This window comes from Rhyacophila brunnea, unplaced genomic scaffold (assembly GCF_057557595.1).
Source record: "Rhyacophila brunnea isolate RB1 unplaced genomic scaffold, BYU_Rbru_1.0 scaffold_4, whole genome shotgun sequence".
In the NCBI taxonomy this organism is placed as follows: Eukaryota; Metazoa; Arthropoda; class Insecta; order Trichoptera; family Rhyacophilidae; genus Rhyacophila; species Rhyacophila brunnea.
The window spans coordinates 49,886,899-49,909,298 of record NW_028233068.1 but is presented as its reverse complement, the minus strand read 5'-3'; the positions used below and the strand labels follow the sequence as shown (position 1 = coordinate 49,909,298).

Below are 22,400 nucleotides of genomic sequence, written 5' to 3'. Positions count from 1 at the left end.
AACGTATCAATATTAATATTGATTTTATCATCAAAAACATTTGGATGATATTTTATTGTCACTTATGTTATAAATATATACGTTAAAAATATTTTGTATTGAGATTGATTATAGGAAATATTAAATTACACTGAATCAAGGAAATAATGCGACCAGTTCAGAGAGAAAGAAGATACGTACTAACTTTGGGACATATGTCATCCTTTAAAAATGACCAAATAAGTGCTTTATTTTTTCAAAATTTTGTAAGTTAAGTACAAAAACTTTATAAACAATGCAAGTAAAATAAATGCAAGCTGTCTGCAATAACTCGGACAATATGAGAGACCCTAAAATCCATAAAAAGGGCATAGTTGCTGAACACCAACATCAACAGGTCGACTAATGAACGGCCTCGATTGTCTTGTGATGTATTGTCAAAACTATTAATGCGTCAAACCTACCTATGTAAAGTTAGCTATACTATATCCTATATTTTGCGCAATCGTCAATCGGACAGTTATGATTTTGTTTCTCCCATTCATTTCACTCCATAAAACATTTCACACTCCACACACTCCTCACATTACCAGTCTTATCCAAGTCAGTTAAGCTCCGCGTTTGATACCAAAGGGTCGAAAATCCAAGCCTTGGTAGATACCTACACTGAGGTAATTTAATTATTCATAAAACTTTAATTAACAAATTAACTATTTTTTACAATAATGTTATGTAGATATTTCATGTGTTTTAATTGAAAATCAAACCGTACCTACCAGTGTGTATTACAATTATTAGGTACGTAATAATTGTACGTTATTATCGTTATTAGTAGTAGGTACCCTAAATAAATTATGTATTCTGTGATTTTGTCTTCAAGCAAAAAACAACTTGTTAAATATCACTATAGAATAGAATAATACATATAAGTAGGTACTATTATCTCATATTGTCTTAAAGAAAACGGAAGAGAGCAATAAATGTAAGGATTCTTAATTCAATAAAAACTGTATTTTTTATTATCAGACACATGGGTTGTCTAGAAATGCATTGTTAGGAAAAAATATACCTAGATGCCTTTCTAAGAAGAAATTTGACTTACTTTGGCACCAATTTGTATCGACATCTACGAAGTATTAACAGGGGTAGTCAACAAGTAAAATCATTGTTTAATAGAAAGATTTTTGTTAAAATATATTATACTAATTCATATTCCTCAATTTCAACACATTCTGAACCGAAATGCTATATTAAATAGTCTGATGAGGCTCGAAAAAATTTTACGAGACATCTCGCTATCAGGATTCCACGAGAAGGAACGGTAGATTCGAGGATTCCACGAGACGGAACGGAATTGTCGAGGAATTCACGAACCGGAACGGCGCTCCGGGGCGTTCCGCTCCATTCCGAGCGCTGGTTTTTTGGCATAAATATCCTGTCATTTATGTGATTTTTGAAGAATACTGCTGTCAAATTAAAATAAGCAACTGAACTCATTTTATGGGGTTAGAAGAGGCTAAGGCACCTACAAGAGTTGTTGCACTGCCAAAAATGTTAAACTCTGGTGTCTGAAACTGGGCTTTGAATTTGTTCAATTCAATTAATTTTTTTTTACATGTCTGAGTTTTTAAATTTATTTTTTAGGTGGCAAAGGAATTGATGAAGCTTCCGAGAATCGCAATTACCTCTCTACCAGAATGGCAAATGAAATCCACGAAATCATCAGGTTATTTATCTTATTACATTGGTGTGCGCACTATTTAGTTTAGTTTGGTTACCCGTTACTATGTAGAAATGGACATAGCACGCTTGCAGTTTAGATATAATTATTATATGTAGTTGACGTTTACCGAAGGTGGCAATCTCCAAATACACAGTTCTGATATAATCAATGTTTTGTGTTTTTGGTGTTCTTAAAATGGTTGTAAAATCTTTATTTTTTGAGTTCTTCATTACTTTTATTTTTTATATATTCAATAATCTTAAATCGTGACTCATGCCAGTCAAGCAGTATTACTTTTTCTATATAATAACATTAAAATCTCAATTTCGTCAAAACTGGAGTTAGTGACTTCTGCCTGTACAACCACGATATTATCTTCATTTTGAAATATTCAATATTACAAGATGTGCCAAGTGAATAAATATTTCCTTGTGGGTGTACTAGTAAGATACTTTTTTTTTTAAATGAATTTATAAGTAAAAAATTTCCATTTAAAAAAATGCAATTCAACACTTTTCACAATGGAAATTTCTCATTGTTTTTCCGGGAACTATAATATGAATTACTATGATTGTGGCTATTGATATGATTATTTCAATGTTAAAATTAATAATAAATAATAATTTAATTCTAGGATCAAAGCATTAAATAAAATATTTTTTTAATTAAAATTATTTTTTTAGAGTGCTCCAATTGACAACTTATGATGAAGAAATCAGTGATCATGACAGCCTGTCCATTCTCAAAAACCTTCAGAGCCAATTATCTGGCAAACTTAGCCAGGGCAGTGAATGGCTTAATGTAAGTTTAACATTATCCTTGTTCAATTCATATTAATTTCGTTATCACATACAAATATTATAATTTGTGACTCATTTAACCGTTTTATATCAGGATCCTGATGCGCCACGTGGTACAGCCGGTGAACGTGCGCTAAGAACAGCGTTAGCGACTGCTGAGAAGTGCGCTGAAAGATTCTCACCACCTCAGGCTGAGTATGTCAGGAGTATTGTCAGGGAGCTGAGGAAGGCTCTGGATTCCTTGGCCGACTTGAGAGATGCAGGCCATGGATCATCACCACAGGTTGGATGTTTTATGATATGTTGTTTCAAAAATGTTACAGAAAAATCTTGTATATTGTAGGCATATGGAGTTTTTATATTATATGAATGATAAATTGAAAAATGGTTTACTAAAGCTTTAAATTTTTACTCTATTACATCACCCGGTTGGTTAATTAATATATTTGGTAATGAAGTAAGCATAATATTTGTTCAATAACCAAGCAGGTGCAATTTTTATGGGATTTATATATAATATATTCAAAAATTTAACTTTGATTTGGTATACTGTTGGTTACAAAAATGTTGAAACATAAAAAATAATAATAAACTCATCTGTTTTTAGAATTATTTTTATGTGCTTCCTGCATACTTACTAACTGTATGTCTCCCACATACCTGTTGACATGATTTTTTGAGTTTTGATTCATTTTGTCTTTTAGGCTATGGAGCTGGCCAGTCAGATCAGAAGTAAGATATCAGACCTGATGATGGCAATCAATGAAGGTATTAAGGATGTTGAATCGCAAGGCTCAAAGACACTCCAAGGAAGGTATTAAAATCATTATAAATCCTTTTATATTTTAACTGTAATAATAATCATGGCCCCACAATCTTTGGCGGGCCTATCGCTAAGTTTCAGGCATATGTGGTAAAAGTAAGGGCATTCGGTTTATTCTTAGTGATTTATGTAGTTTTAATACATCTACTTGAATTATGGAGTTGGAGAGTATCAATACAAAACACTCAAATTGCATCTTACAACCTCATTTTTTAAATGTTAATGTCCCTTTTGTGAAATAGCGCCTTTAGACTTTTTTTACAATTAAAGCAAATTTGTGATGTGTGTATATCTCACATATCTTATCGACCCGCCACGCCGGGCCCCTCCTGAGCAGGAGCCGCTAGGCTAGAGCCCTGTCAGCCACCCCCTTGTGGGGGCCATGATAATAATTATCAGTTTTCAATGACTATTACTGATTTCCAGATTAGAGACAGCTCACAAGTGGCTATTAAATCCAACGGCCGACTCAATCACCAGGGCTGAAGGCCAAAAAGCCATCAACACCATTGTTACACAAGGACAAAAGGTAGGAGTCTACTTCAGTTATATTTATTGCGGTCAACTAAATACTGACATTTGGATTGACTGATGACAAAATATGTATATTAATTTAAAATAGCCACAGATAGTATTCATACATCTTTTCTCTCTCTTCATGGAATCAACCATGGTTATGTAACTTTTCTTCATTCTTTATTCTTGTAGATCGCCAACGGTCTTCAGGGACATGAAAAAGCAGAGATTCTCCAGCTTTGTGGAGAGGTACACAAACTGTCAAGCCAGCTAGGAGAACTCTGCGCTAGAGGACAAGGAGACTCAGCTCAAGCTAAGGAGATCACCAGGTAAATATGATAATATACTCCGCATGATACTAAATTGAAGGGTTGAAAATCTATAGGGTCTAAGTACCAAAAAATTCTATAACAAGTTTTTTACTTCAATACAATCACGCCACGCCTAATAATATTCTGAAGGGTCTAAGTTCTTCTATCTTAAACTTATCATATTATTATACTGATGTTCTTCTGTAACTTTGTAAAAATAAAAATGTAAGTTTTCATATATATATATATGGTTTCATTCTTTTTTTTTTGTTATATCTCAGTTTCACATTTTTGGCACTTGGACCCTATAGACTTTCAACCTTTCAATTATCTTAAGACGATTACCATTTTTAATGTATTTATTATCATAAATGTTTAAAGCATTACACATTATTATATTATTACTCATTTTTACAGAAATCTGTCAGACAAATTGTGTGAATTGAAAAATGCCATCGAGAGGGCCGTCGTCAACCGAGTTGTTGAAGACTTCATCGATATTGCCACACCTTTGAAACAGTTCTCCGAAGCCGTCAACACTCCTGAAGGTAAACATTACAGAAGATTGTCATGTATTAATTGTGTTTGTGTGTTTATGTTAAACTTTGATTAATCAAATTTGTTTAAATATTGTCTATTGCTTGTATATGTATACTTACTATAGACATACGGTGGGTCTAAACTCTAACTTATATAGAATCAATTGAGAAATTAATAGTCTTGAGTTGGGTATGACAAGAAATTTGACAGTCTTACAAAATTAATCTGTTTTCATCTACTGAGTTATAATCAATCATAAACTAGAATGATATTAATTGTTGTATGAGAAAATGTCATTATACCCAACTCAAAGCAAACAATCTGCGGATTGCGTATGTTGCCTAAGCCTAAGTTACTGTTAACGCTTCAATTTATTATGATATATAATTTTACATTAGCCATAAATTGAAGGACAAAATGTGCTCGGGTTTTCTACGCCAATTCAATTTTTATATTAAAACAAGATGGCAGCCAAAATTAAAATTTTCCTTTAATTATTGTCTGATTTGAATGATTTTTAGTTTAGACATGTATTTTATCGTGCAGAACTTAAACTTGATATTTTGCAATTGGAAGCGGGCCGCTAAAATGTTATTTTTCTATGGTTAGTTATGTTTCTATAACTATCGTCTGATTTGATTGATTTTCAATTTAAACGCGTGTTACCATGCTAAAACTAATTTGATGTTACACTCTTGCAATTGGAAGCCCATAAAATACCAAGATGGCGTCCAATGTTTTAATTTTCTATATTTATCGTCTGATTTGATTAATTTTCAATTTGGGTATGTATTTTATGATGCTGAATTTAAAGTGATACTTGATACATTTTTTGCAATCGGTACCCCATAAAATATTAATGTCCTTGGATGGACTTTCCACTTAGAGTGTTGTATTTTGGCTTCATCAATTCTTCATTAATTTACTCAATAGATATTTTACATTTATATTGTATGCAATCAAAATTTACCCTAATTGAATTATTGAGATAGGTATGTAACATTTTTATGTCAATTTATATATTAATTTTGTAGGCGTGCCTGGCAGAGACCAAAACTTCTCTGAGAAAGCCAACAATCTAGCCCATTTCAGCGAGCGAGCTAATCAAACATCTCAGATTGTGGCCGTTGGAGGATCCGCAGCCAATAAGAGGCTTGCCGAGGATTTGGTGGCCAATGCATCACAGGTCTGTTTGTTGATGTATTATCATTTCACTGATAGACACTTTTATTTAGTAGACAACATGAAAAAAATTGACGAATGAAATTGTATAATTCTTTGCTGTGTGTGCACTGTCATATTATCATAATATGACAGAGCTACAGGATGTAAGCGTGATCTGGGGCGCCGTAAAGTAAAAAGCGGCGCGTGGTGTCCATATGCTCTATCTAAGGAGCAAACATAAACAAAGCAAAAGATATTTACAAAATATTCATCATTTTAAAAATTATACAATGCATTTTATTTGTTTCGATTATATATCTTATATTTGATTTTTTCTGATTCAGGTTGAAAAATTATCGCCGCAACTTATATCGGCTGGAAGAATTCGTTTAACATATCCAAGCAGTAAGGTAAGTCAACACCACTCGTATCCATAAAAGCATTGTGTATGTATGTTCAGAGATATGTCAATTATAAATTTTTTTCAAATATTTATAATTGACACATCCATATGAACGTGGTCTGATTATACAGCATTTGTATGAATACATGAAAATCAATCGGATATGTATACGTACCCCATGCCTATGATGCAGATTCTGGTTTAAATATTTACTATCGGTTTTGGAGTGACCGCACCGCGTTCATATGAACACTATACCAAAAAATTACTAGTTTTCCAAATAATTAATAGGTTTTTCGCATTACAGGTGGCCGAAGAACATTTTAATAATCTGAGACAACAGTATGCCGACACCGTTCTGAGAGTGAGAGACCTCTGTGATCAAGCCGTCAATCCACTAGATTTTATCAAAACAGCTGGTAATAATATTTTAAGGAGCATTACTGTAAATAAAAAGTAAAAATCAAAACTCAATATTCGGCTGGATTGCTTAGAAGTTTGGCATCTATTGTTTGTACACTATAAATTTTGTACTTAGTGCATAAAAAGAATATAGCCATATTAGTACAGTATTTTTTTGGCCGTGCTGATAATGTCGAGGAAATACTATACACTACTATGTACCTTGCTCTCAAAATAAATAAACAGCAGATCTGAATGAAAGAAACACTTCAAGAAAATGAAATTATTACAGAAACCTTATTATTCTTTTACCAGGTGAGCTGATGCAGAAGCACACATATCTCTGCGATGAATCCATCCGTAACGGAGATGCTCAGAAAATGGTGGACAACACATCAGCTATTGCACGGTAGATATTTAATTTTAATTAAAGAAATAATATTGCCATAGAGGCCTAGTCTAGTCAATGACTCACAGGAGAAAGGCATGACCGATGCATCAATTCCAGATCATTTTATCCAGTAATGGATCAAATAGGCTGTCAAAAAGAAATATAAGTTAGACTACTAAACATTTAAAAGGAGAGTATAATAGTATATATTGACATCCACTAAATTGACTCCTTCTCGGGGATTAGGCAGACACTGGCTTCTGACTGTGTAGACTCTATAACAAGGAGTTGGTGACACATATAAAAAATATTAATACATATTACGTTGTATTTAAATAGTGTTATAAATGTCCAAAATTAGGCGTAAGATATGAAATTTTACCTGGTCCCACAATTCTGATAAAGCGGACCTCAGGTATATGAAGCCATGCTATCACAGCATAAGCTGACAACATAAATAATAACCAGTCATTAGCTTGCCCGTCGCTGGGTCGGGTGCTCAATTTTAATTCTCTTATTTTATAGAATAATTATTATTGTGGACTGTATGCTGTCCTGTCTTGAACTTTAAAATATAAATAGTTCTCCACCCGATGATTGGATTTACAATATATGATATTAGGAATGTCTGTTTGATAATTAATATTTCATATTTTTTTCTGAGCTACGTTTAATTATCATTATTTTTGAACAGGTTAAGCAACAGAGTATTGCTGGTATGCGCCCAAGAGATGGAAAACAGCGATGATCCAGCGTTTAGAGCTGAGTTGGGCGCCGCCCATTCCCGTCTCCAGGCCGCAGTCGCACCAGCCGTGAAAAGAGCAAAGAATGTCGCCCTCAATCCTAAAGACCATGCTGCTTCCAACTTCTGGAGGGAGGCTAATAATGAGGTATCTATTTGTCCGTTGATTGTAATTTTCGCTGATTATCTATATTATGTAAAGCTATAAAAACCCTCATTAGGCCCATTGATCTATAGTTCGGAATGCTGGGGCTGGATATCTTTGATAGGAACATATTGAGAAGGGTTTTCAGAGCCGCATGCGACGAAGATGGCACATGGCGAGGAAGTTACTACCATGAACTATACGAATTTTATATTGATCCTCCTATCTTTCATGTGTGAAAGTAGGGCATCTCTAGGATGGACTGCGATGGTTGGACACTGTAGGGAGAGACACGGCATCCCTGTGTACTAATACGGTGGAGAAAGTTTTCGGCAAACAGAGGGGATTGGAGATGTTTCCCTGGTTGTAGTGTCGACAATGATGATCGGTTAAAAGTTACAGTAACCTGTTTATAGAAAGAATCCAAATAATGTATGGGAAAGTCTCAGTACTCACCAAATGTTTAAATGTAATACAGTTATACCTATATCAATAACTATACATGGTAGTAAAACTGTTTCCTCTTTCAGCTGCTGGCTTGCGTGTCGGGATGTGGTCAAGTGTTTGCACGTCGCGCAGGAGCGGCCAACCGCGCCCCGCCCGTCCCCAGACCACCCGTACCGTCTGACATTTCACCTCCACCCCGCCCACCCCCACCACTTGGCAGTGCTCCACCCCCGCCCCGACCACCTCCACCTGCAGATACTGATGATGAGGACGAATCCATCTTCAGAAGACAGCCACACCCTAGTCAACCAATTATGGTGAGTGGTTACATATTTTTTAAACAAATCTTCTGAGTGTTCCATGTAACAAGTAGTGATGTTTATATGCTCCGTTTAAGAAAAATAGATTATACAAAATTAATACAATTATTTCAGAATATTGTTTAAAATGCATTACATTCATTGTTGTTAATTCTTAATGGACAGAAATTATGAAAAATACGACCACGATGGCAGACCAGCTTACGCAACGGCTCATAATGTCGTGGATTCCAGGTTCGAATCCTGGGTCTGGCAAATACACATATTGTTTTTCAATTTGTGTTTGGATTCAAAGTATGAACCTAATAGGTTGAGCAAGTGGCTAATATCCATTTCTCGAAAAACAAAAAATCTGTTAATACAAACCTCCACTCTTTTTACTTTGACAATCATGAAGTAACCCAGTTGAATGTTGTCCCCAAGCACAATGCTCAGCCAAATTTAAACGAGAGATTGTTTAGTATGCCACTTTATGCGTTTTCGTAGGACTCGCTGTCAGTTACCTTTTATCTGTTAATTCCGAGACTGATGGTAGTATTAGTTACTACCTACAGACAATATTTAATTTGATGTATATTCTATTTGAATGATCTGACATTCGTCACGTGACCAAGTCGATCTGCAAGTGAAGCAGTGATTGGCTGATGGGACCATGGGGAAAAACTGAGATGGCAGCGTGTTATTTTCTGTCTCTCTATCTGTTTTATATTTAATCTATGGCTGTACCTACCTTTTGTTTGGTGTTTGGCCAATAATATGGTAGTGGGTTCATTCTTCTACTCTTGTTCAACAGTAAATGACACAATATAATATTTTACTTCACATTAACAAAAATAATAATAATAAAAACTTGTTTCAAATATAATAAATACAATCATAGGCTTTGGTATAGCAATCTCTATAGAGATGATTATATTTGCATACATTTTGGTACATTTTCCGTACACATGCGCGCATCATCAGCAAAATATATTTTACTAGTGTAGTATTATTAAGATTGTTTTTGTTGATATTATAGGTTGCTGCCCACAATCTCCACCGAGCTGTCAGGCAGTGGTCATCCAAGGACAATGAAATCATCGCCGCCGCCAAGAAAATGGCCGTCCTCATGGCTCGCCTTTCAGAACTTGTCAGGAGCGACTCTAAAGGTTTGCATTCATTTTTATCATTCGCTGTTTATATACTGAAATCAATATGTATATACATTATCATGCTTTAAGCTGCAAATACAAATTAATCGACCATCAACTATTCAACGAAATGTTCAAGTATACTGTGATTACTCTAACAATGCTCATTATGTGCGGCTCTTTCAGCAGATCACATAATCATCCCTCTAGGCAATCTACCCTAGCGGGATGACCATTATTAAAGAGAATTTGTAATATCAGTTGCATTGAGTTTGAAATCCTCATTTCATTACACTATTTGGCTAATGTTTTATATTGCTGTACATGTTCACATGACCCCCATTAAATTGGTGAGAGAATATTCTCTTTGAACTGTGGGTTCGAATCCCGCTTCTAAAAATTCACATGTCTTGTTAAATGTTTGTCTTATTGAAATAAAAATTGTCTTATTCAACGTGTCTTGGGATTCAGATCGTGGACTTAATAAATTATATGAATAATAACTTACAACCATTTATCAATAAACAAAACTTTTTAGTACACCCCTTTGGGAGTTGGTAAATATCAATTATTTACAAAAATGATTCGAGTGAATTTGTTAATCTTCATCACTTTTACAACATTATGAAAGATAAACCTTCACCAATTATGTTTCATAATGGTTCTTTTTATGAAATATTGATTGTTGGTCGTTTGTTTGTTCAAATCAAGGAAAAAAAATAATCCAGGAACATCTGTACTTTACTGAACTAACCACAATGGCCAAGAAACATTCCTACCTACCTCATAATTGAATTATACTGTTTTTGGAATATAATCAATAAAATTCTGCCATCACTCTTGTTTATTTATTTATTTAGAAAAGAGTATTACGGCATTACAGCGATTGGCCAATGCGCCATAATACATAATTAAAACAAAATTATAAAAATGACTTAATTACAAAATAATAACCAGTAAGTATAACAAGAAAGTAGAAAAGACAGTATATGCTTATGTAGATATTAGAGTAAAATGATAAATTCAATTATAAATTTAACCTATACCATGTTATCATATATTTTTTATGCTAAGGTTTTCATTGTTATTTATGCTGTAATTAACTTCACATCTTCCTGTGTAATATATATAAGTACCTACTTACCCTTTCCTCCATTTTACTAAATTAACATCTTTTGTCCATTCATTAATTTCATTGTTGTAGTCACAATCATAAATCTGACATCGGCCAAATTCAATTTTTTTCTAATTCAATCTTGTGTGATTATAATATTATTATTTCACATAATAATAATTTTAAATGTACTATAAATCCGTTTCCAGATATCATGTGTTATTAACCATATTATTTCAAATATATTACTACATTATGCAATTACATTATACTGTCAATAAGCTTATTAAATGTTGCTATACAATTTATGCTTTGCTTCCTTTTACTGGACAGTGGTGGCGCTAAATATCACCGGTAGGTTGTATATTGTTGTTATTCAGGTAAAAGTCACTATCAGTACCTAATATAATTTTGAGGTAATATTCCTTCAAGGTATAATAATTGTTTTTTTTTGACAAGTTAGCTCTCTGGTCGGGTTCATTATTTTTGTCCCATTCTGTCACATTATTGTATACATATAAAGACTATTATTATTTATATGAAATGCATAGACATGTTTGTCTCAAAACTGCTATTTCTGCTGTTAGTGACTTTGGCATGGATGGCTTTAATCTAATGTAATATAATATACATATATAATGAAAACTACTAGCTGTATGTAAGTACAGAATCAAACGATGCATTGATCCTTACGAATATTTAAGGTGAGGGGTCTCAATGAAGACGATGTGTGTATTGTCTGCATGTTGTAACTTGGTATTCATCTATCTATGTAGCAGTGGCGAAGACTCCATACTAGGCGATTATTTAAAGCCTACCATCTTAAGAAAAAGAATCTTTAATTGTAAAATAATATAAATTGTCAAAATAGTATTGGTACTAATACGTAGCGGAAACCAACACAATAATGCAAAGGCTTCAAGTATTTTAGTATATTTCACGCACACAACACATACAAAATATTACACACGTATTGTAAAAAACACATACACACAATGTCATGACCAGTGACATTCTATCACGTGAATTGATGCTGTATGTATAAAGCCTAGCAGGCCCTTTTGTATATAATATTATGTATATATTCATTTTGGCGTGTGGGATTTGTCCCATGGTATAGTGGCCTGAGCATCCGACTCTCGTGATAGGACAATTTTATAGCTCGAGTTCGTTGAGGCAGTTGGACATTATTTTTTTTAAATGTCTATTTTAGTGCCCGTTGTCTTTTTTCATATAATATCTATTATAAAAAGGTAAAATATAATATTTTTTATTCAGTACTTGTTTTCAGTCGTCTACCACACCCTACATACTTTCAAAGGCACCTTCCGCCACTGCTATGTAGTGTTAACCCCATTCTATGTTCTTACGAATCAACGCATCTGGAACAAGTTTAGGACACAATTAGTCAAATATGTGTTGGAAACCTGAAATGCAGTCATCATATAAAAATATGACCATAGTACTGTAGCAATTCAATAGGTGCCTACTCACTAAACAGCGAATAAATTGATATGCTAAAATTTTATAGACAAAAGAATATTTTTTATCTATTAAGGATTGGTTAGGCAGCGTTTAAATGTATTTTAAAAACTAACCAACACTATCTGCAATTTGTATTCTTAGGCTTTCTGCTCACGAGAAAACTCAAAAAAGACAAGACTGAAACTAAAATTCCAGCCAGTATGGTAATGTATTTCAATGGCGGTTCGCTCACGGCAAAACTGGAATCTCTCAGTTTAAAAACGTTCACTCCTAAACTGAAAAGACGCGACACGCTAGTCTCCCAGTCTTTCAGTTTCCAGTCCCACATAAAACAGTGGTGCCAATATCAGTATATTCAATGAAAAATCATATTTTCTTACCAAAATTGGTAGCACTGAACTGATCTGAACAAGCAATAACAAGTCAAGACGTCAAAAGTAAAAAATGGGCGAACCGGTTTTTAATTTAAAATTTGTGAGAAATACCCCTCCCCTGCCTACATGCTGCCAAAATATTCCTGTAAAGATATTATGGAAAAAGCTTGGAATGATGTTGGAAAGACAATGTGTTTGACAGTTTGAGGTTATGAGATTATTATTTCGATTGGGTTTCAGTAGCGCCGCGCCGTGTACGAAGCGTCAGTCATTGGCCAGTATATGAGTTCCATCACCAACCAGTTCGTTGGATTTTAAAGGATTCGAAAGGCCTTAGTTCAATGAAAACAAATAAGTATGTCTGATAAGTTTAGTGTATTTCCGCAGCCTAAGTCCACCCTTCGTCAATGATTTTGACCATACGTGTATGACTTCTGCACATTGTCTATCTTTGCCTACAACTTTTGAATGTATATGCTCTTGCAATAGAGTTTACTTATGGCACAATATATACACATGACTAGATATATTGACTAGACCAAGAAAATTTATTATCTATTCAGGAAAACAAAATCTTGTATGAAAGAACGCTTGTCTGTGATCGTTGAAATGATTAATGATTGGATTGTGAATTGATTTATAATTACATAATGGTATCGCTTCAAACGTTTTTGTAGGAAATTGTAATGTTCTACCTTCCTTGTCAGTATACTTGTGTAATAATGTTTTGATTTGGTTTGTAGGAAGCAAGCGTGAGTTAATAGCCACGGCTAAGGCTATTGCAGAAGCATCCGAGGAAGTCACCCGCCTCGCCAAGAAACTTGCCCTTGAATGTACCGATAAGAGAATAAGAACTGTAAGTGTTTTTTTTAAATTTTTTCTTGATAAATTTTATTCATTCTCATTGTGTTAATGGAATGAAGGTTGTAACTTTGGGTACCTAATGTGCCTTTTGTTGAGAAAGAACTGTAAGTGTTTTTTTTTAATTTTTTCTTGATAAATTTTATTCATTCTCATTGTGTTAATGGAATGAAGGTCGTAACTTTGGGTACCTAATGTGCCTTTTGTTGAGAACGTGTAACGTTACTGTAATATGACTAATTGTTGTAATGTATTTAATTATAGAACTTACTACAAGTATGCGAGAGAATCCCCACAATTGGTACGCAACTGAAGATCTTATCTACTGTCAAAGCTACCATGCTGGGAGCTCAAGGTAATTGATATTTTCAATGTATCAATTTTACTATTTTTGTCAAATAATAGAATAACCAAAAACAGTTTTAAAATACATGTAATAATAGTCTTGAGATCAACATGAGGACTATTAATTTATTACATAATATTATTTTAGTGCTTATATGTTTTATTAACTGATTTTATGAATACATTTTATATTTTTTATGCTTCGCGTTGCAGTCGGAATGGCAGAATACAGAGGTATAACTTTTATATGACATGGTTATGTTGCACTCGCCACATACAGTAGTAGACTGTGTCATAAAACGATCACTTCGCCACGTGAATGTGTCATAATTAGTACAATGGTTTTTTTCTCATTCATTATTAAAATAGCTAACTTTAAAAACCTTTTTTATCATAAAAATTCATTGCACTATTAGTATTATGGTATAGCATAATGTTGCTTAAACAATATTGGTAGGTACTTGTTAAATAGCCCGTTGCATTTAAACCGCTCTACGACATATCTGTAATGCACTCAATATCAAATACCAATATGTGTTAATACAATCTGTCATTTGTCACTTTCGAATATTAGAACTATGAAACCTCATTTAAAAATAAACCGAAACCCAACAGGACATATTTTAAGTAAGCGGTTCATCTTAGGTTACAGTAGGTTGTGTTGGGTTTTCCTTTGTTTTTATATTCCAAAACTAACTACATATATGTCACAGCGGATATGCGCAGTGATGTTTCATATGTTGTTATAGCTTTTTGTGTTCCTGCACATTGCACAACAAGTACCGAAATGTCTTAGCATTATGTTTTTCTTAAATCTATGTGCGAATGGAAAAAGGCGATTTGTAATTCTAAAATCACTAGTTTTCAGAAGATTGATTTTGGCACTATTGCATACTTCAATATTTATGTGTGACATTTAATAATTCAGATGCGTTAATTCAACTCATCCCGATGTTCAGTTTTACATATTATATCAGCTATTATGTAACATTTGGCATACCTATTCAACTCATTTTTCAATTTATATGACTTTTTCCTTTCGCATGCAGAAAATATCTTACATATTCTTAACTTAAAATACTACAGTAGAACCTTGTTACATAATAAGAACACGGATAATTCGAAATTCGCCGTAATTCGAAATTTTCGAGAAAAAAAAGTCCCTTGAACATTATTTTCATATAAAACCATACCTTTAATTCAAATTTCGTAATTCGAAATTATTTCAGAGTCCTGGCATATAAAAATATTCAATAAATCGTAATAAAGTACACTATTTCATGAGCCAGTCATTGAAAATTGTGACAGACTTTTCGTAAAACATCATAAATTACTTATTTTAAGAAGGTAATAAAAATAATCCTGACATTTAATGACCCATTAACACACACGGCACCGGAAATTTGGTAGGCACATTTATGATCGTAAACGATATTGAGGAAAATCAAAAATTTTTTTTTTTTTTTAAATTTTAATATTTTTCTCCCTTACATTTCATAATGCGTAATTCGATTTTTTTTTCGATTTTCGGTCCCATGGAATTCGTATTAACGAGGTTTTACTGTATATGATAGAATGCACTTATTTACAGAAAGAAGCTTTGTTTCTATGTAGCCAAAATATTATGAGCCCTACCGACACTACTGTGTCAAACATAATTAATTATTTTGAGTCCGGAAATATCTCAATAACTATAATTCTCTGTCACTATTTTATATAAAGATTAAGCTTGATACAGTCATTAAACCTATGTTAATGTGTGTTTTTGATAAAAATAATCCATAATTTTGAATGCTGCACTATTCACAAATTATTTAGAAATATATTCTCAAAAAAAAACAATATCAATATTAATGGTGTCAATGAATGTGGTTGAATAATGAAATAAAGTTCATTTGTTTTTATTTTATTTTTAAAGGTAGCGAAGAAGATCAAGAGGCCACCGAAATGTTGGTCGGCAACGCACAAAACTTGATGCAAAGTGTAAGTATTTATTTATACATGCTTTGTGTTACTGAATGAAAAAACTATTGCAATGTTTACATTTTTGATTGATCATCTTATTCTTGGTTAGTGCGTAATAAACACAAAAGAAATAATTATGCGGTATTGGTAGTCCAAGGAGTTATGGAAGTAATGATGTGGCTTATATCATACCTACTCGTTGGACGTATGTATTAAGGACTTAAGGAATTCCTAAGCAAAGCTGGAAGATCAAGGGTGATCGTGAAATTTATACAACATTATCTGTGGGATGTCAACAGTCAACAGAGAACTTGTTGGCTATGACTATAATGAAAATCGATGAGCTTTTCATAATTGTATTTTTGTGTGTAAGTAAACACTACACCAACGATGGCCGAGCAGTTTACGTGTCAGCTTATAATGTCGTGGCTCCCAGGTTCATAGTCACATTGAGTATGGACCTAATAGGTTGAGCAAGTGGCTAACATCTATTTTTCATAAAAACAAAAATCTGTTAATACAAATCTCCACTCTGTGAAGGCTCATATGATCTTATTAGGATCGTACATGGTAAAAAAAAAACACATTTATATTTTTTTGTTGAATTCTAGGTTAAGGAGACGGTGAAGGCCGCGGAAGGCGCATCGATCAAGATCAGAACCGACCAGGGAGGATATCAGCTCCGCTGGGTCAGGAGATCGCCCTGGTACCAGATGTAAATCACACAAATACCATCTAATCTCGCAAAGATACATTATTAATTGCACAGGAAGAAACGCCACTGCATTATAAATAAATTATTTTATAATCGTAAATGATTGGAAAAAATATTATGTCAGAATCCTTGATTGTTTTATAATAATTTATTGATATATAAATATATAATATATTTAGGGATACAAGTAATGATTCTTTATTTTGGTACGGACATGATACCAAATATTTCTATTCTCTTTCAATACCGGATCCCAGTAGCGAAGGGTGGAAGTAGGCTGTTAAGATCCGCCATAAATTGTGCACGTTAAACTTTGTTAGTCATACGTGTATATGTTTTTGTTTTTATTGAACTAATACTACAATTTACAGATGATGTTGGTTAGTTTTAAAACTCAATTAAACCCTGCCTAACCAAACCATAATAGATTTAAATGCATAAATTTTGACTATTATCTATTATGGCTTGGTTTCGCAGGGTTTAATTGAATTTTAAAAACTATCTGACACCATCTGTATATTGTAGTCTTATTTCAATGAAAACAAATACGTATGACTGACTTGTTTAGTGTGCACTATTTATGGCGGACTTGATCAGGCTACCTTCACCCTTCACCACTGCCGCATCCAGTCATAATGGAATCTTCTAAAATATTATTTTCTTTCCTTTTTTTTAGTATTTATTAAGGAATACTTGTATCAGATGTTTCAACTTGTGCATTTATACTACAGAGCACAATATTTTTATAATTTAAGCATTTAGTTTATGAAATCTTCAAGTCTGCTGTCAGAGTGCATCCATAATATTTTCTCAATCTGTTCACACAATCAATGAAGAGTATGGATAATCTATATAAATCATCAAGTGGTGCTAGGGTTTGGGGATTTAAGACAAATCCGAACGATGCAATATTTTGTCTACTTAATTTGTAACGTTTATAAATATACGATGGTGCTAAATGATGAGACGCCATTATAACAAGGATGTGACATATTCCTGCGTGTTTTTGTTTGACATTTTATAATATATCATACTTTTAAGGATGCCGCGTAACAATGTGTAAAACAATACAATCACACTCGCGGATCCTTTAATATTGAAAGAGTACAATCCCAATTATTATCCGTTCATTTAACGCAGCTATTTTCTTTGCAATTAATTGTCAATTATACTCAACAGTAATTAATCAATTTTCGTTGTAATGTTTGTTAAAAAAATATTTGATTGATAATAACACATTATTTTTCAAAATAATGATTAAATTTTAATTTGTTGTATTTATTTTAATAAATTATTTAGAAGTATTTTTATTTTAGTTATAGACAAAAAATTGTTAAACAGTGACTAATGATTGTTGATCATCGAAAGTATTTACTATTAATTTTTTCCACTAAGATTTTTTCAGCCCAGCTGACGTAATAAAATTTGCTTTAAATTCTTGTTTTTAATAATATTGTTATGTAGATTTTTTTCGTTTCTATTAAACTATTATTAACGATAGAAGAATTTTCAGTTCTTGTATTTTAGCGATAGACAACTATTTTTAGGTTAATTTAATGTTCTTTTTTTGTGCTTGTGTTTTGAAAAATCCCACGTGCCAATTAAAATCTACTGAATCTAAGTTTGCTTAAAGCATAGGATATCTTTTTGTATTATTTTATTCATATTTTCCAAGTGTCAAATACGCTACCTACATAATTGAAGAAGATTTACTTCTTGATAACATTATTTAGTTTCTTCATGAATCACACTCGAATAATTGTGTAATAATATTTAAGTGTTTTTTTTTAATTTTATTTACAATATTATAAGTACATTTTACATAAATCTTATTCTTACTTAGTACTTTGCTCTTATGGAAACATAACTTTTTAAAGACTCTTGTATAAATAATAAATTTTAAACATAAATTATTGATTATGCATTGCGTATTGCACTATTTTCTGAATAAAGTCTTTTCGTAAATATAACGCACCACAAATGTAAATATTTCCTACTAAGCACTTTGATATCTCATTCAACTATTCTCTATTTCTCACCTGTTAACTATATAAATTATATCACGCACTCAATGATAACAATCAATTCGAATTTATAATTGTAATACGTATATACTATTTATTATCTATAGAATTTTATGCATCCTAAAAATTATATAAAACCAGTTGCATTATGACGTAATATGTAATTGTAGCGTAACAATTTACGATACTTCCAATTATTTATAACACCTGTAATTAAAATATAAACATATATTTTTCTGATTGATAACTATTTCTATAATAATATAATTTGACATTTGAGAAAATTCAAATATTGTGACTAAAAATGAATGTATTGTTTTTTATTTCACATTTTTTGAGCTTGTGAATAATGTGAGTCATGCACGGTACAGTAAAACTCTGTTAATACAAACAAAATTCACCGAAAATTATATTATTTCATAAAATTTTATGTATTTAAGCGATTTCTATTAATTCGATGAATAAACAATGATTGTCTCCATAAATATTAATCTGTAAGAAAAATAACATATTTATCAAAGTTTTACTGTTTTTTCGCCGTATATTTTGTATTTCGTAATTTGAATTTTTTTTTATTTTAAATTAACAGGGTTTGACTATACATATTTATTTTTATTCTATGGCCCATTTTGTATAAAAAACATTTTTTATGTAAATTTGAAGTTGCAAGAAGTCTAAATTGATTAATTTCAAATAAAATTGATAACATCACAGAAGACTATCGGTAGGAAAAACATTCATTTTGTAAACCGAAATAAGTTACGCTACTTTGATAAAATGTTTTAATTTCTAGTTATAGAAAGTATGCACAAAATGATTGAGCTGATAGGAGTTGTCGATAGAAATCAATGTGACTTGTGAAAATGCCTTCAAAATTTTTAAAGGATTTTATGGACGATGACCACTGAAAATATATAAACTCTATTACAATAATATAAGACATTAACTTGATTTTTGCATAGCAATAAAGTCATATAAATAGTTGTTGACACGTTTATTAGAAATTCTTATGTCAATTTCAAGATTTGTGACAAGCAGTTGAGAAAGCAGACATACTTTTTAAGTTGATAGCCATGTTTTATTAATGTCTTGTGTATGTGTAATATAGTATTTATGACAGTGGCATGGCATTGTGTATTTTACGCAAATTGTTTCGCCTTATTGTGTATCTGTTTATGCGGATTATTGAAGTTTGAAAACCCTTATATGTGGTACATATTGTATTTACTTATTATTACATAGCAATATTGTAATAATCTCGGGCTAACCTTCAGCTTATTCAAACTAATTAAATGTTTTCGTAATAACAATCCTTGTATTTTATAAAAACTTATTGTGAATAATGAATATAATATGATATATATTTTTGTAATAATGGAATAAATTTTATTTGAAAATGATTGTTGGAAAAGTGTAACATAGGATATTGTAATTGAAAAGACGTGCTATATAACTTTTGTGAAAAATTTATTGTAAAAATTATTATGGAATTTTTATTATATTGAAAAACAAAAATATGTGCTTTGTAATAAAAGTCAAAGTGTACTAATGCATTGGGTGCTTTTTATTTTTATTTTCCTTCATTTTTTTTCAGATATATATTTGATTATCAATCTTTGTAATTATATCAAAACTACTCTGATTATTTTAAATGGAATAATTTTGTCCCTGAATAGCGCCTGTATACGTGCATGGATTTACTTTCACCAATAGTGTGTATTTTAAACTGTCTCGATAATAACTGTTTACATGGAAAAATGATGACTGTCTCGGCAATCTCATTCTTCAAAAGTAAGCAAGACGCGACGTTGTCATTATATTATGGTACTATTTGGCAGGTCATGAAAATCGGTTAACCACAAAATGAGTCTATGCGTGGTGTAGTTCGTTTTTTTACCTAAAGGTTTGCCACTATCGTTCGCAGATATCGCACAGTCGCAAATTGTCGCATGAAAATTCAGACGCTTCTGAACTTTTTTGATCAGTCAGCAGGAAATCCATGCACGTGTAAATGGGGTATTATTTTCTAATCCAAACCTCCATTCACTATCAACCTGTACTCCTTCTTTTCCTGTGAAATAATCAGAAAGGCTACCAACGAACAGCCTACCTACAAGATAAAAATTCACCTCTTCATCTTTTTTAAATTTATTTTGCTGTAATTTTTTTGCTTATTGTTAAGTTCAAATTTAATTTTTCGCTAATTACATGAATTTTAGTTGCAAGATGCTTGTGTATTGTGTACAAAAAAAATGTATATACCTACATACATATTTGTAATAGTTAACTATATGGTCTTTAGACATTGCAGCCTTCTAGAAATGTGATTGATAATGTTATACATATTAGGTCGCCAAATGCCCTTGTTTTTTTTTAATTGATATTGGCCTTAAATAGCTGTCTTAAAATGTAATATGGAGTACCTTATAGATCCTATTTTTCTAAAAGTTAGATTTTATCTACTACAGATATAGTTTGTTTTATATAAAGTAAATATATGAAATTCAGGATTAAATCAGGTTACAATGACATAAAATTTAAATAACTTCTTACTATATTGCGTAATAAATTAAATAGTCTTGGATAGTAAAGTTCATGGTTACATTTTTATGACCGCAATTGCGCATAGACAACCAGGATAGTCTTCTAAAATAATATGTAACTCCAGAAAATTAATATTGTAGAGATGACACCGTGTAGCAATCAAATGAACAAAATATCTTGGTATGTATTTATTAATGTGTAGTTTCGTGGATAACCTCTTTATCTAAAGCCTAAATTTTAATTTCAAAGGTAAAAGTCACATTAACACTAAACGTGACATTAACAAAAATCTGAAAGACTTACAGTATGCTTGTATCCTATTGGAAAAACACACCATTTGCATTTAAAATCAGCTATATGCATGTGCAGATGCTAGATTTTGCACCAAATTTAAATAATTCAACTCACCGATCCTCAAAACCGGTTATGTGATGCGTATACTTTTCGCACTTTTTAATCGCCAATGTGCATGCAAAAAAAAAAATCAAAATTAAGATTTTTGAAAATTAATATACCAAGGCATCGCTTATCAAAGATATTTTTAATTTTTTTAACGAAATATGTTTATCTTCTAGGATGCAGTTATTAAAATTAGCAGTATATTTGCCTTTAAAAGTTTAGCAAACACAGGTGGTCAAGGAACAAAGATGATATGGTTTTAAAATGAAAATGAACACTATTTGCGGACGGAAAAAGGAGATATGTTTTCAAATTGAAAATTCAGTTGAAAATGCCATATTAACCATAATATATAATATATTATGAGAAAAAAGATAAGTTGAATCGACACCTCTGAATTAGTAAATTTCACAGAGACAAGTTCCAATATAAAGTTAACAAAACGCAATCTTATCTTTGGATTCTCTTTTCCTTTCACACACACATTGTCTCTGTTTGTGATATATTGTTGAAATGAAACTTTTGTAGACTTGTTACTTGAAAATTGTTCATTTCATTGATTGGTTTTTATTTCTAATTGTAATTATTTTTATTGAAATATGACATTGACAGTCTTATTTCAAAAACCTAAATATGTGTAGAATAAAATAAAATTAATGGGAGTATAAATATGTCGCTGGTCAAGTATAAACACCCACAAAGTAGAGTAATTATTATTCATAATATACCTAATTATAG

General features: G+C 31.9%; 1 protein-coding gene across 2 annotated transcripts in view; it reads left to right on the top strand.

Moving 5' to 3' along the window:
- Vinc (vinculin) overlaps positions 1-22,199 on the top strand; it is a 96,370-nt gene extending 74,171 nt beyond the window's left edge. The window contains exons 6-24 of one of the 2 annotated variants that reach the window (XM_085954283.1): positions 1,624-1,705; positions 2,386-2,503; positions 2,597-2,785; positions 3,207-3,316; positions 3,752-3,854; positions 4,034-4,170; positions 4,570-4,700; positions 5,727-5,878; positions 6,201-6,266; positions 6,567-6,678; positions 6,977-7,070; positions 7,747-7,942; positions 8,470-8,703; positions 9,725-9,854; positions 13,553-13,665; positions 13,935-14,025; positions 14,229-14,249; positions 15,934-15,998; positions 16,592-22,199. In XM_085954283.1, coding sequence (XP_085810409.1) covers positions 1,624-1,705; positions 2,386-2,503; positions 2,597-2,785; positions 3,207-3,316; positions 3,752-3,854; positions 4,034-4,170; positions 4,570-4,700; positions 5,727-5,878; positions 6,201-6,266; positions 6,567-6,678; positions 6,977-7,070; positions 7,747-7,942; positions 8,470-8,703; positions 9,725-9,854; positions 13,553-13,665; positions 13,935-14,025; positions 14,229-14,249; positions 15,934-15,998; positions 16,592-16,699 — 2,252 coding nt within the window. In that variant the 3' untranslated portion in view covers positions 16,700-22,199. The remainder of the gene's footprint in view (positions 1-1,623; positions 1,706-2,385; positions 2,504-2,596; positions 2,786-3,206; positions 3,317-3,751; positions 3,855-4,033; positions 4,171-4,569; positions 4,701-5,726; positions 5,879-6,200; positions 6,267-6,566; positions 6,679-6,976; positions 7,071-7,746; positions 7,943-8,469; positions 8,704-9,724; positions 9,855-13,552; positions 13,666-13,934; positions 14,026-14,228; positions 14,250-15,933; positions 15,999-16,591) is intronic. The other variant, XM_085954284.1, reaches the window with a different exon arrangement.
- Positions 22,200-22,400: the final 201 nt, after the last annotated feature.